Source organism: Agrilus planipennis, unplaced genomic scaffold (assembly GCF_000699045.2).
Source record: "Agrilus planipennis isolate EAB-ADULT unplaced genomic scaffold, Apla_2.0 scaffold184, whole genome shotgun sequence".
NCBI lineage: Eukaryota > Metazoa > Arthropoda > Insecta > Coleoptera > Buprestidae > Agrilus > Agrilus planipennis.
Window position 1 is genome coordinate 343,467 of NW_020438988.1, and position 12,915 is coordinate 356,381.

Consider the following 12,915-nt stretch of genomic DNA (forward strand, 5'->3'; position numbering starts at 1 on the left):
CTTTTTCTTCCTGAACTTCACATCATGGGCATCAGGAGTCTAACAAGGCAAGAATATAGCAATTAAACAATTGCATGTTGTAATTTGAAATGTGGTTAAACTGCTTTCAGTGTGCCTTGATATGTCAACGATTGATTAAAGCAAACAAATTTGATGCTTTTATATAATCTAGTGCCCTAGACATTAACATTTAATATTTATTTAAACTAATTGTTTTAATGCCATAAAGAAAAGCATCAATTGATAGGAATATTTCATGTTGGAGTGTGATTAGTTTTTATTTCTACTTTAATTACATATAGACTTAGTATCAAATTTTAATAGTCGCAGCATCCATGAATTGATCTGGCTTAAGTATAACAATTTAGAAAAGATTCTGCTATAATAGGAAGAGCTTTGTGTAGTCTAACAAAAGCATTTTGTCTGATCATATCATATTAAAGTTATTATTTAATGATGATATTAAATTGTATTGTATTAAATATTTATAGGTTTTATAGTTAAAAAGTAATTACTTCCAAGTGATGCGGTTTGTACATTAGGTGATAATTATTATAGTGTGAGAAAAATTAATGTAAGTAGTTGGTACGTCCGCGCGAATAAATCGTACGGTAATTCTTTTCTTCAACAGATTAACAACACATAATTTATTTCTTTATCACTGAAGTTGCACTTTTGATATCAATTTGCTATTTACCCTATAATTTCGTTGACCACCCTGGTTTATATCTGCTTATTACAAGTATTATAATTATTTGGTATTTTGAGGACCTTAATACTGTCAAAATTGAAAATATGGCTGAGTCTCAACACTATGTTAAGCAGGTTTTATAATACTTATTGTTGATTTGATCTTCTCTAAATTGTTGTGGTTTTATTTATTTTATATATACCCATCTTATTATATTTAATGCTTTTATTCTGCAATGTATTCTTACACCTAAAAATATAAACCGCACCATTTGAGAATAATTATTTTTTAACTATAAAACAAAGTAAATATTAAATACTACAATACAATGTAATTACATTATCAATAAGAAACTTTAGTCTTGAAACGAAACGTCTGTGTTGATTTTATATCAATAAAAATTTACAACCCTTGACTTGAATCCTTCCAATAAATTTTTCTTTTTTAGTTTACTAATGAAGTTTCTGAACAAAAAAGTCCATCAAAAAACAACTGCAAAAAGTTTTTAAACTGAACTTCTTTTTACAGGCAAGCACAAGAATTAACAGAAAGAACATCAGCAGATAAAGCCGCGGTAATTAAAGAGCCACTCACGACTGTTAACAAACGCTGGGATGACTTGTTAAGAGGTATTGTTGAACGTCAACGTTTATTAGAGAATGCTTTACTGCGTCTTGGTCAATTCCAACACGCACTTAATGAACTGTTAGTTTGGATTAGTAAAACAGATAAAACTCTTGATGAACTTAAACCAGTTGCGGGAGATCCTCAAATTCTAGAAATTGAATTAGCAAAATTAAAAGTGTTAGTAAATGACGTGCAGGCTCATCAAACGAGTGTAGATACTCTTAATGACGCTGGAAGACAAATTATTGAAAGTGGCAAAGGAACAGATGAGGCTTCTGTTACACAAAGTAAACTTAATACATTGAATTCTGCTTGGCGATCGTTGCTTCAAAAAGCAGCAGATAGGCAACGTGAACTTGAAGATGCCCTCAATGAAGCACAGCACTTCAACTCGGAAATTCAAGATCTTCTATGTTGGTTAGGCGATGTTGATGGTATTATAACTGCCAGTAAGCCAGTGGGTGGTCTTCCTGAAACGGCTAGTGAACAATTGGAGCGATTTATGGAAATTTACAATGAAATTGAAGAAAATAGGCCCAAAGTTGAAGCAGTATTAGCTAGAGGTCAAGAATACCTAAAGAAAGGTAAATAGATGCTTATTTAAAATAATTATATTAACTTTTTCGCGTTTTTTATTGACCTCTTCATTAGCAGATTAAAAAATATATAAAAGATTTAGAACCATTACTTTTTAAAAATCAAAATTTCACATAAATTATTCGTTTTCACTTTAAAAGAAGGAATGCACTCTCAAATGCTATATTTTGTAATTTTTAATTATTTTCTATTCTTCATTTAGGTTCAAATGCTGCTTCTAACTTGCAACACAATCTTCGCACATTAAAACAACGTTGGGATTCTGTAACCTCGCGAGCTAACGACAAAAAGATAAAACTTGAAATTGCTCTCAAGGAAGCAACTGAATTTCACGATGCCCTTCAAGCATTTGTTGATTGGCTCACAAATTCTGAAAAAGTTTTGTCTAATCTGAAACCAGTGTCACGTGTCTTAGATACAGTACAACATCAAATCGAAGATCATAAAATTTTTCAAAAGGATGTCAGTGCACATAGAGAAACAATGTTAAACTTAGATAAGAAAGGAACACACTTAAAATACTTCAGTCAAAAACAAGATGTTATTCTAATCAAAAATTTACTTATTAGTGTTCAACACAGATGGGAAAAGGTTGCATCTAAATCTGCAGAACGTACTCGAGCTCTTGATTTAGGTTATAAAGAAGCCAAAGAATTTCACGACTCGTGGTTAGGCCTAATGAACTGGCTAGAAGAAACCGAATCATCTTTAGATGAAATTATTGAAGATGTCACCAATAATCCCGAAAGGATTAAGGTATATTTGAGTAAGCATCAGGAATTCCAAAGGGCTCTTTCCAATAAGCAAGCTACTTACGATAACACTATGAAAATCGGAAAGTCTCTTAAAGATAAAGCACCAAAGAATGATGAACCCATTCTAAAACAAATGTTGTCAGATTTAAAAGCAAAATGGAATTCAGTATGCAATAAAAGTGTGGACCGACAAAGAAAACTTGAGGAAGCGTTACTTTATTCTGGACAATTTAAAGATGCCATTGACGCTCTTCTTCAATGGCTTAAAAAAGTAATCTAATAAAGTATAATTGAGTTTTAATTGTTCATATAATTATCTACATTTTTAGGTGAAAGGAGAACTTTCTGAAGATACTCCTGTTCATGGGGATCTAGATACGGTTAACCATCTAATTGATCAACACCGCCAACTCGAAAAAGAGCTAGAGAACCGTAATAAGCAAATTGAATCTGTTGTTCGTAGTGGCCAAGAATTGGTATCCAAGGCAAACAGATCCGATGAAGCTGTTATAAAATCTCAATTAAATGAATTAAATACGTTGTGGGAATCTGTGTCAAATCTCACACGTCATAAGTCAAGACGTCTTCAAGAAGCGCTTCATGAAGCTGAACGATTGCACAAGAATGTTCATATGCTCCTAGATTGGCTCTCTGATGCTGAAATGAAATTGCGATTTGCTGGTATGCACTTAATGAGATATAGGATATAATTTAAAGACATTTAGCTTCACTTTTTATTTTTCATAGAACTTTCTTAAAATAAATGTGTTGAAAAATCTATTTTGGCTAAAAGCATCATTTAATTTTTTTTTTTAAGATTTGTGTTTATTATTGATTACAAAATATGTTTTATTAGTTTATTTCAAATGAATATAACAAAACGATCTGAAGAACATGAATGTTTTTTACAGGTAATGTTCCTGACGAAGAAAATGCAGCTTATGCTCAGTTAGATGTCTTAGAAAAAATAAGACATGAACTTCATGAAAAAGAACAAGAAAAGGATTATACATTAGAACAAGCTCATAGTGTGCTTGCAAAAGCTCATCCTGATGCTGTGAACGTGATAAAACATTGGATAACCATTATACAGACCAGATGGGATGAAGTTTCACAATGGGTAGCACAAAGATATCAAAAACTGTCAACTCACATGCAGTCACTTCGTGACCTCGATGAATCGTTAGAAGAATTATTAGCTTGGTTGCAAGGGCTTGAAAACACGTTGTTGGCTTTAAAACGTGAGGAACTTCCAATGAGCATCCCTGCTACAGAACAACTGATTGCAGATCACAAAGAATTCATGGAAAATACGCAAAGAAGACAACCTGAAGTTGATAGAATTTGCAAAGCCAAACAAATTAAAGCAGGCCATGGCAAAGATATAAGAAAATTATCAAAAATTAAGCCAACGTAAGTATTTAAGAATTCAGTAATGTTGATTCTTATGTGTAGATAATGCCTAATTTTTGAAATCGTGTCGTAACATCAAAAGTATTTATAAAAGCATGAAAATACATTTTCTCATAAAACTTCTATTTGACAAACAACTAATGTAACTGATTATGGTTATTTATTGCATAATGCAACCTATTCTATTACATCAAAAGGTAATTGTTTACTTTAAAAACTACACCTCTTGAAATTTTAGTATGTTGTGCAGTTTACCGTGCCGATTAAGAATGTATGTACATATACAAAAATTTATATGTTGTGGTCGAAATCCATTGCTTTCTCTAGTTTTGGAGGTTTAAAAAAATAACAATAAATAAAACAACTAAACCGAACCCACAGCTAAACGAATCAGTTAAAAATAAAATTTTATTTTTTTTTCTCTCTTTTGGAGTAGTTCACGTTTCTATTGTTTTTTTCAACCATAACCTAGATTAACCTAACATTACCCAAGCCACCAAACGATGCTTTTATTATGATCGCACAGGAAAAAAGAGTCAGTTTATCGTTGCCAAAAAAAATTAAATCTTATTTTTAATTATTTCGTTTAACTATGGGTTCGGTTTGCCTCTTACATTTTTCAACTGCCCAAAACTAGGGGAAGGAATGGTTTACCCTCCCAATATAAATATCAATATATTAATCAGTACATTGAACAACATAACTAAAATTTGTTAATCAAAATGTATACTCCCATTCTTTCACACGTCACCTTGTCTTTATCATAATTTCAACTTTTTAATTCTCATTTTTGCACTTTCTGCATGTTTTTCACATTTTCTTTTCCTTTCACTGCAGTCGTGGATCACAACATGACATTCGTGAATCCTCACCTGATATTTACAGTTCACTTGGTCGTAAACAAAGGTATGTTTTTCAGTTTAACACCTCAATCCTAATTATTTATTTTGTTGTCAGTGCTTTTACTTTTCACGCTGATTAGAATCAGACGCCGTTTGTGCAATAATTAAGAAATAACTATGGTAAAAATAAATGAATAAGAGAAAGAAGCGTATTATATTAATTTTTTAACATCTAATACTTGCTCAATGAAACCAATAAAACACCGTGAAGCGTGAAATAATGTTTTCAGAACGCGTAGCATTACAGGCAAGACCCAATAAATTTTTGTTCTTAGCAAAAAAGTAATAAAGTTGGTAAAAATATGCGTATTATACGATTTTTANTGTAATACGGGAATTATTTTTATTGAAATTTTATTTCTCTGTTTATTAATTGGAAAGTTTCAAAAAAATGTATCTTGTGTTTATAGTAAAATTAAAATTTTCACATTTCACATATAAATTAATTTTCAGCTTATTCCTACTTCACCTAATAACGTCCATATATTCAGTATTCTATTAAAAAAGATTCTTTAAGAAGTACTGTTTTCAAAAAGTAATAAAAAATTAAAAACTTGACTAGATAGTGTCAAAGTTATTATAACTAAGTGTTTAGTATAAAACGTCTTACCTGTAGTTGATCTGTGAAATTAGAATTCTAGATTTTTTTAGTCTGAGGATGACGTCTTGGGTGTCGAAACGCGTTTTAGGTTTCTAAGCGTTTTGTGGAATTTTTGGGCTTTAAGTGTTTATTTAGACATTTCTGATTAAAAAAAGCATGAAAAATCGAGACCACTGCTGCATAAAAACTGACTTAAGTTCATAAAAAACGTTTTTTCATGGAAATGAAACATAATGAAATTTTCCAAAAATACTTCAATTTTTTATGTAAAACTTATGATTTGGACAAAAACGTACTTTGAAATTTATTAGAAAGAATTAGGTGGCAGTTACGGGTTAAATGATTGAAAGCCTTTGTAAAATTTTAATTCTTACAATGATATCTCACAATTTCAGTCTTCAGGAATAAAACTCAAAGGAAAGTTTGTTTGGAGTGATTTTACCCAGATTTTATATTATTATCCTCCATCACTTCACCTTTAATCCTTCCTTTCTATGTATCTAATAAATCACTGCAATCCATACTAAAATAAAAAAGCATCGCATTCTGTAAGTGTTCGGCTTAACCTTAACACGCTTTGCAGGTTTATGACTGAACTTAATTGTGAAACAATGCGGGGAGAGGCAAATTTAGAGTTTGCCCTGGTAACAGAAATCCACGCTTCGCCACTATATCATAGCTTTTTGGAAAACATAACTTTGTTTTTGAAAATAGCAAACTGTCTAATTACAAAAACCTTACATGAAAAAGTGATGGAAGGAGAAAACTTTCTTTTTTGGTAACACATCTGGGGTGTGTTTTGATATATAACCCAGCATACTGGCTAGTGCTGATGACCTCAAATTGAGAATAGTGTTTGTGCTCGTTTACAACAATTTTGCTCCAAAAGTTATTAAAGTTTGATGCACATACGCTCGTTTGATATACTACTACGTCACACTTGTCTCACCAGTACAATATGGCGTCGATTTATAACGTCATCAGCACTAGCTAGTATACTGGGTTATATTTCGAAACACACCCCTAGTTCCATATTCTCCTAAATAAAAAGTACATAACCACGATAATATACTTAGTGTTGTCTCTCCTACCTTATGACCCAAAATCGGAGGAAGCTGTTTTAAATTAAAGTTTTGCTAAAAAATAGATATTTTTCGATTGTAGTTAACATTTGACAGTTGTACTAAAATTTTGACATCACGCGTCAAATGAGTAAAAATCATTTTATTAAAAATAATTTGATTACTTAGGATCATAAGATTTTAGAAAGAAAATGCAATAACGAAGAGATGAATGTTTTTCCTTTTATTTGCAAGAATATGCACGTAGGTGTGATTTACCGAAATAGAAAATTCTCTGTTTAAAAAACTTCCCCCTTCCCCCCAAAATTTTTAAGTAAATTTTTAATAATTGGTCCATTTTAAAACATTTTCAAGGTAAAAATGTTGATTTTTTTGAGAAAGTCGTGATGCTGAAGTTTTGCATGTTTTTTAACAAAAAAATCAATTGTTCATTGTTTTGATGCACCCGTTTTTGTTTTATTAACACCAATTACTATTTATACAGCTTCAAAGGATCAGCAAGTTTTCTTTCATCCCGCAAAGGAAGGTTAGAAAATTATATATTTCTATGTAAAGTAGTATTTAAAATCTTTAATTTTGTTTGCAGCACTTTTTGTTTGATTGTAATATTTTATTCTTCATTCACTTAAGCAAACATTTTGTTAAATGCTCATAAGTTAGAACGATGAAAAACCTAAAAGGATAATTTTTTATGTTCATTTTAGTTGAAGAATTACAATAAAATGTCTAGTCATAAATGTAATATGACTGTGAAAATATAAAGTGTTTTTTGTCTTACACTTTTTCGTGAGTGAAGCAGGTGCTGCAACACAATAGTAATATTTTCTGTTCATTATTTAAGTAAATCTTTACTTATATTCAGTTGCTTTAATATTGAATTTGACTTTTTGTGCATGTTTTTAGACATCAATTGCATCTAATTAATATGCAAACATCTAACAAAAGTATATCATAATAATACAATCAAAACACAAATAGCCATCTATTCCCATTTTTAACTAATTATAATACAATTTGATATATTTTTTTGTAATATTACAGTAACTAATAGATAATAGAATATTTACTCAATTTAGATTACAGGCATTTATTAGTTGTTGTTGAGTATAAAAGCATCCGTTTCTTTTTTTTTTCTTTTGTAATTTGTGTGCTGCATGTTTATTTTTCCAACAGCCGTACTAGTCCAGGCCGAGAACTTAGCCCAGATCCCAACTTACCTCATGTTGGACCGCGATTCCCAGCTGCAGGAAGGTATAAAATTAATTATGTTCCTTCATTTATTGTAATACGGGAATTATTTTTATTGAAATNGAAAGTTTGTTGTGCTTAGTTTTACTTAATTTTTATTTTGATGGCAACTTGCTTATTTTGATTTTGTTTGTTTGCTCTTTCCTGGCACACCTTCAACTATACCTTTACTTTTACCACTATTTCCTTCATATTTTCTTCTACCTCTCCATCAAACAAATTATTCCTGATTCCTCCATCTGGCATATGCAGCCAAAGGACGCACCAACATAGAACTTCGCGAGCAGTTCATCCTAGCAGATGGCGTGTCTCAAACGATGACTGCCTTCAAACCTAAAACATCAGCTTCAAGTCCTGGCTCAGGTTCTGCAAGCAGCTCACTACGCACGCCTGCTGCTGGGCCTATCACTAAGGTATTATTACAGTACACTTAATTTACAGTTATAACCTTTTATACGGGCAGTATTGGAATCATTTTCATAAAACGGTAATATTTATTTCAAGTATTTTAAAGCATACTAGTTTAAATATATTACATTTGTAATAAAATAACTGGTTTTGTATGTACTTATGTTAGTGGATTATCAAGGTATCCTTTAAACATTATTTGAGAATAAAATATGACAAACAGGAATATAAGCAATTCATGGTAAGGTAAGGTTTTAAGTACTTTTTCTACTAACAACTTACTACGTATCCTACTTACGAATAGTTATTTAATATTAAGGTAAGAAAATGACGTGGCGCTAGATTTGTGTCTCTGTGTTTATCAGAACCAGTTTAAAATAGTTGTTGTAAAAGTGGTCCTCAGGAGATTCAGTTGTTTCACAAATATTGGAAATGTTTCAGATATAGAGTCTATAAAATATGCATGCCTCCTTATTAATGTTTATTTTAAGCCTGTTAGAGCTTTTTATCTTATTTAGCATGATGTATCAATCAAAATAACTTTTTACTACTGCTACTGTTATAATTCACTTGGTTCTGTTTTCATGTTTCTAAAATCTTCAAAAAACATTTTTTAATAATATTGACTAGTTAAAGAGAGTCAATAATATTTAATTTTATTTAAATATGAACCTATTTTATAAAGGTAGAAGTTGATAAATGGTATTATTCCTTTCTTCATCTAAATAAATTTCACACTCACATACATTTCTTGATTAATACTACCTCCAAATAAATTAGTATAACCATATTACTCTAGCCGAAGAGCACTTAGCAGAGTTAATGCCAATATTTGAGAAGTTACGTGCGAAAGGAGAAGTTGGCAGTGCATATCCGATGCACGTGGGTTCTACCTCAGGCCCTACTATTCATATGGCACGTGTCCACCCGCACACTACTCACTGGGTAATAATACTAAAACAAACTTTATACTCACACTAATAATGCAAGATTGCTAAACAATGATGATTTATACTTTTTTTATTCAATGTTAAATTTTAAACAATATGATTGATATTTGATAAAAATAATTTTTCAAGAAATAATAATTTATAATCAATGTAAATCGATTTTAAAAAATATTAATTGTTTATTAAATTAAATACTGAATATTGGTTTTCAGAAATCTATCTTAATGTGAATAAAAAAAGAAATGGTTTGTATTAGAATACTAATTTTTAATGGGAGTGTTTTCTTGGTGGTGTGGTTACTTAGTATTTTTGTTTATTTAGTTTTAGTTTGCTAGCTTCTTAATTATTAAGTTTAGCTTTTGCAAGATTTCGATTCGTAAGTCACTGCACAATAGGATCGTTCTATACTTAATATTCTTTAATATTCATATCATTTCCCCTCTTAGATCTTTATTTAGTTCGAAATTTATTAATTTATGTTTCCAATTTTGCAAATAAAAGATCTACTTGCCTAATTTATATACATTTAGCGCAGTTAATTTTACTAATTAATTGCAAAATTGGACGTAGTGTAGTAGTTATATCCATTTAATTCAATAACCATAAATTGGCAGTGGCTGTGATTGGACCCGAGACGGATCATCATAAACTGTTGTATCTTTCACAACTGCCATTGGTATGTACACTTCGTATATTCTAACTTATTAATCGATTTTATAAATTTAAATCATCTACTTTTTCTTAATTTTCCGTGTATAACATTTCATTGTTATATCTAAGTAAAATTGTTAAATTGCATACGATTAATAAATATAGGGGAAGTGAAAAAGAATTTAGACAAACAACAAATAAGTACCGTTAAAATGGAGCGAATCATAAATTTTTAAAGAAAGTTAATATTTTTATAATTTATATTTACAGCTACTATATGATTAATATATATAAAATTATTGTTTTTCCATATTTATTTAGTGTGAATAGAGGTAGTCAGAATATCATAAACCTTGGTCTTGGATTGCGTAAAATTCCGCTCGTTCCTTAATTTCATCATTTCTGCTTAAAGATATTGGCCGTGGTCATTTACAGTTTATTTGGAGCTATAGACAAACTGCTGGATGCTGACACGAAATCCATATGAATAGGTGGTAATGTTAATAACAGGTAACGTCTTTTCAGCCAATAGAATATATCCTATGAATTTACAAGTTCGGTATAATGGCAAATTTTAATATGAAAAAATTAAAATTATAAATTATGAAATAAAAATCCCGGTATTAATTAATAAAAATAGTTTTGTCATTTTGAGTAAAGATATAAAGGTGATATTTAACAACAACAAAGTATTATAATCATTTGGAATTTTTAATTCTTGTATCTCTTAATTGAATATCATTTAGAAGTTTTTAATTTTTGTTTATAGGTTGATAACTAGATTTTTATTTGTCTCAGTTAGTAAAGTACATTTGTTATTTAGGGATCCTGCAGTTATTTTCAATGTTATATTTATTTGGCTTTCAAATAATAACCTAAATATCATGTAAGTCTACTCGGCAGGGTAATATCAAGTCCATGTCATTTCTAATATTTCATTTAAATTAATGTTTTTCAACAATATCATTTTTAAATACCTAACTTTGATGAAGTTCAGATATTAATTAATAAATACTGGTATGCAAGGGAAAAAAAATAGGGAAAGAGCGAATATAAAGATAGGAGACGAAATGTTAGAAGAACTGACTGATTTTGGGAAATTTAGGAAGTCAGATAAGTCAAAACGGAAGGAGTAGAAGTAGAATATAAAGCAGAGGATAGCGCAGGGTCGAGTCGCCTTGAATAAAAAGTAGTCACTTCTATGCTCGCGAACGGTTCATTTAGAAATTCGAAAAAGATTGTCAAAAATGTATGTTTGGAGCGTGGCGCTGTACGGGTGCGGGACGGTAAGCGCGAAATGCGAAGATTAACTCAGGATAGGAAAGAGTAGAGGTGCATATCCAACCAGTCTTAGGACTGACGATGATGATTAAAAATTACCATAGGGTGCCACTACGCTGAACTTGTAAATTCATAGGATGCATTCTATTAGCCGAAAAGTTTTAAATATAGAAAATTACCTGTCGTCAATATTACCATCTATTCATTGTTATTATTTATGACCTTCCTGTCAACACCAAATGGTTTGTTTATACATAGTAAAAAGCCGAGTCATTGTTTTCAAAATGTTCCGCCTCTCGCACATGTGAAGGCTCATGAGATTATAAATTGACTATACTCCTAAAATTGCAGTTATAAATCTGGTAATTAAATTTTAAAATTGCAAACAAAAGGGTTCTATATAAATTCACTGTTTATAATAATTAACGGTATTCAGTTATTATTTATTAACTTTAAAGTATAATTAAAGTTATAGGAGGTATATAATTACAGTTGTAAGAGGTATGTTTTGATGGACTTAGATTAAATTATTTTATAAATCCAAAACAAGTAGGTAGGTATACGTATATTCTTCTGGTAATTGTCTAAAAGGTTAAATAATATTTTCATAATTTTAATCAAATGTAGTAAGGTAAGTTATTACAAGAAATTGCATTTTTACTTTTAGTTCTTATTGTAGCATTAGTCGTATTGTGTTTATTATACATATGTAATTGATTGTTTGTGTTTATTGACTTAATTTTTGTATAAAATAAACCATGGAAGTACAAAACCTATTACTATACATATACAGTAAAGACTCTATTGGCGTGGTCGATTGCTCTTTTTAGAATCGTACAGATAATTGAAAATCTAGATAATATATATGGGGAGAAAACAAATTTTAGATACATGATGTTATGTTTGGTTTCAAAAGGATGACTAAGAAAGGATAACTTTTAAAAATAATTTAAGCGCGGTAGATAATTTGGATAATCATATATTGAGACCTACATAATCGAGTCTTTGCTGCACTTCATAATTACTAAAACGTTCAAAGTAATTAAACAATTAAATATTAATCTTTGCCGTAACGAATCAGTTTTGAGCAATATTTTTGTGGGATAAATTGCTTATATTTCTGAAAAAATAAATGAAATGTTTTAAAATTTTCTGTTCGCATGATTTTTATTAATCGAGATTGTTAAAAATGTTTTATTTTGGGTAAGCGATTTAACTTAATATACTTCTCTAGGTACGAGAAAGATCTGCGAGATCAGTACCAATGAGCTCCAGTGGAGCACCTCGACATTCCAAAACATCATTATCAGGAGGCACCCCAGAATCACTATCAGATACAGAAGGACCCTCCACAAAAACACCAAGGAAATTTTCGTACAGATCTCCCTATGCCTATACTCCCAGTGGTTCAAGACCAAGTTCTCGTCCAAGTTCCAGATCTGGTAGCAGACCAGGAAGTAAACCGCCTTCCAGGCATGGTTCAAACTTGTCCTTGGATAGCACCGGTAAGATCCCATAACAAATTTATTGTTTTATTACGGCAGTATATCGGCATCCACTAGTATTGCTGCTGCAGGTGGAACGTTCAAAATTGGCCTAGTCGGCAATAAAACTGTGGCATTTACTTACTCCTTTCAACTTACAATTAGTAACTGACTAGAGCGATTACTGACAGAACGCCTACTTCGTCTGTAGTGAGTAAACAGACG

At 30.6% G+C, this 12,915-nt stretch overlaps 2 protein-coding genes across 3 annotated transcripts in view; both read left to right on the forward strand.

Moving 5' to 3' along the window:
- LOC108740576 (dystonin) overlaps positions 1-8,008 on the forward strand; it is a 30,473-nt gene extending 22,465 nt beyond the window's left edge. Inside the window, exons 17-25 of the mRNA XM_025975653.1 lie at positions 36-47; positions 1,220-1,902; positions 2,118-2,941; positions 3,000-3,351; positions 3,582-4,083; positions 4,921-4,989; positions 7,153-7,194; positions 7,842-7,919; positions 7,999-8,008. Coding sequence (XP_025831438.1) covers positions 36-47; positions 1,220-1,902; positions 2,118-2,941; positions 3,000-3,351; positions 3,582-4,083; positions 4,921-4,989; positions 7,153-7,194; positions 7,842-7,919; positions 7,999-8,008 — 2,572 coding nt within the window. The remainder of the gene's footprint in view (positions 1-35; positions 48-1,219; positions 1,903-2,117; positions 2,942-2,999; positions 3,352-3,581; positions 4,084-4,920; positions 4,990-7,152; positions 7,195-7,841; positions 7,920-7,998) is intronic.
- Positions 8,009-8,011: 3 nt separating this feature from the next.
- Positions 8,012-12,747, forward strand: LOC112904756 (putative protein TPRXL). 2 transcript variants are annotated; one of them, XM_025975638.1, is made up of 3 exons: positions 8,242-8,329; positions 9,124-9,269; positions 12,441-12,746. In XM_025975638.1, exons 2-3 carry the CDS (start codon positions 9,147-9,149, stop codon positions 12,723-12,725), a joined length of 408 nt encoding a protein of 135 aa, XP_025831423.1. In that variant the 5' UTR covers positions 8,242-8,329; positions 9,124-9,146; the 3' UTR covers positions 12,726-12,746. The 2 variants fall into 2 exon arrangements, with proteins under 2 accessions (XP_025831422.1, XP_025831423.1); XM_025975637.1 differs by lacking the exon at positions 9,124-9,269 and having other exon boundaries at positions 8,012-8,329; positions 12,441-12,747.
- The last annotated feature ends 168 nt before the right edge of the window (positions 12,748-12,915 follow it).

Bases quoted from the DNA above. Each gene is read 5' to 3' on its own strand.
- LOC112904756 (XM_025975638.1), top strand. From the start codon at position 9,147: ATGCCAATATTTGAGAAGTTACGTGCGAAAGGAGAAGTTGGCAGTGCA. The intron at 9,270-12,440 runs GTAATAATACTA...ATACTTCTCTAG, and splicing joins ACCCGCACACTACTCACTGG to GTACGAGAAAGATCTGCGAG.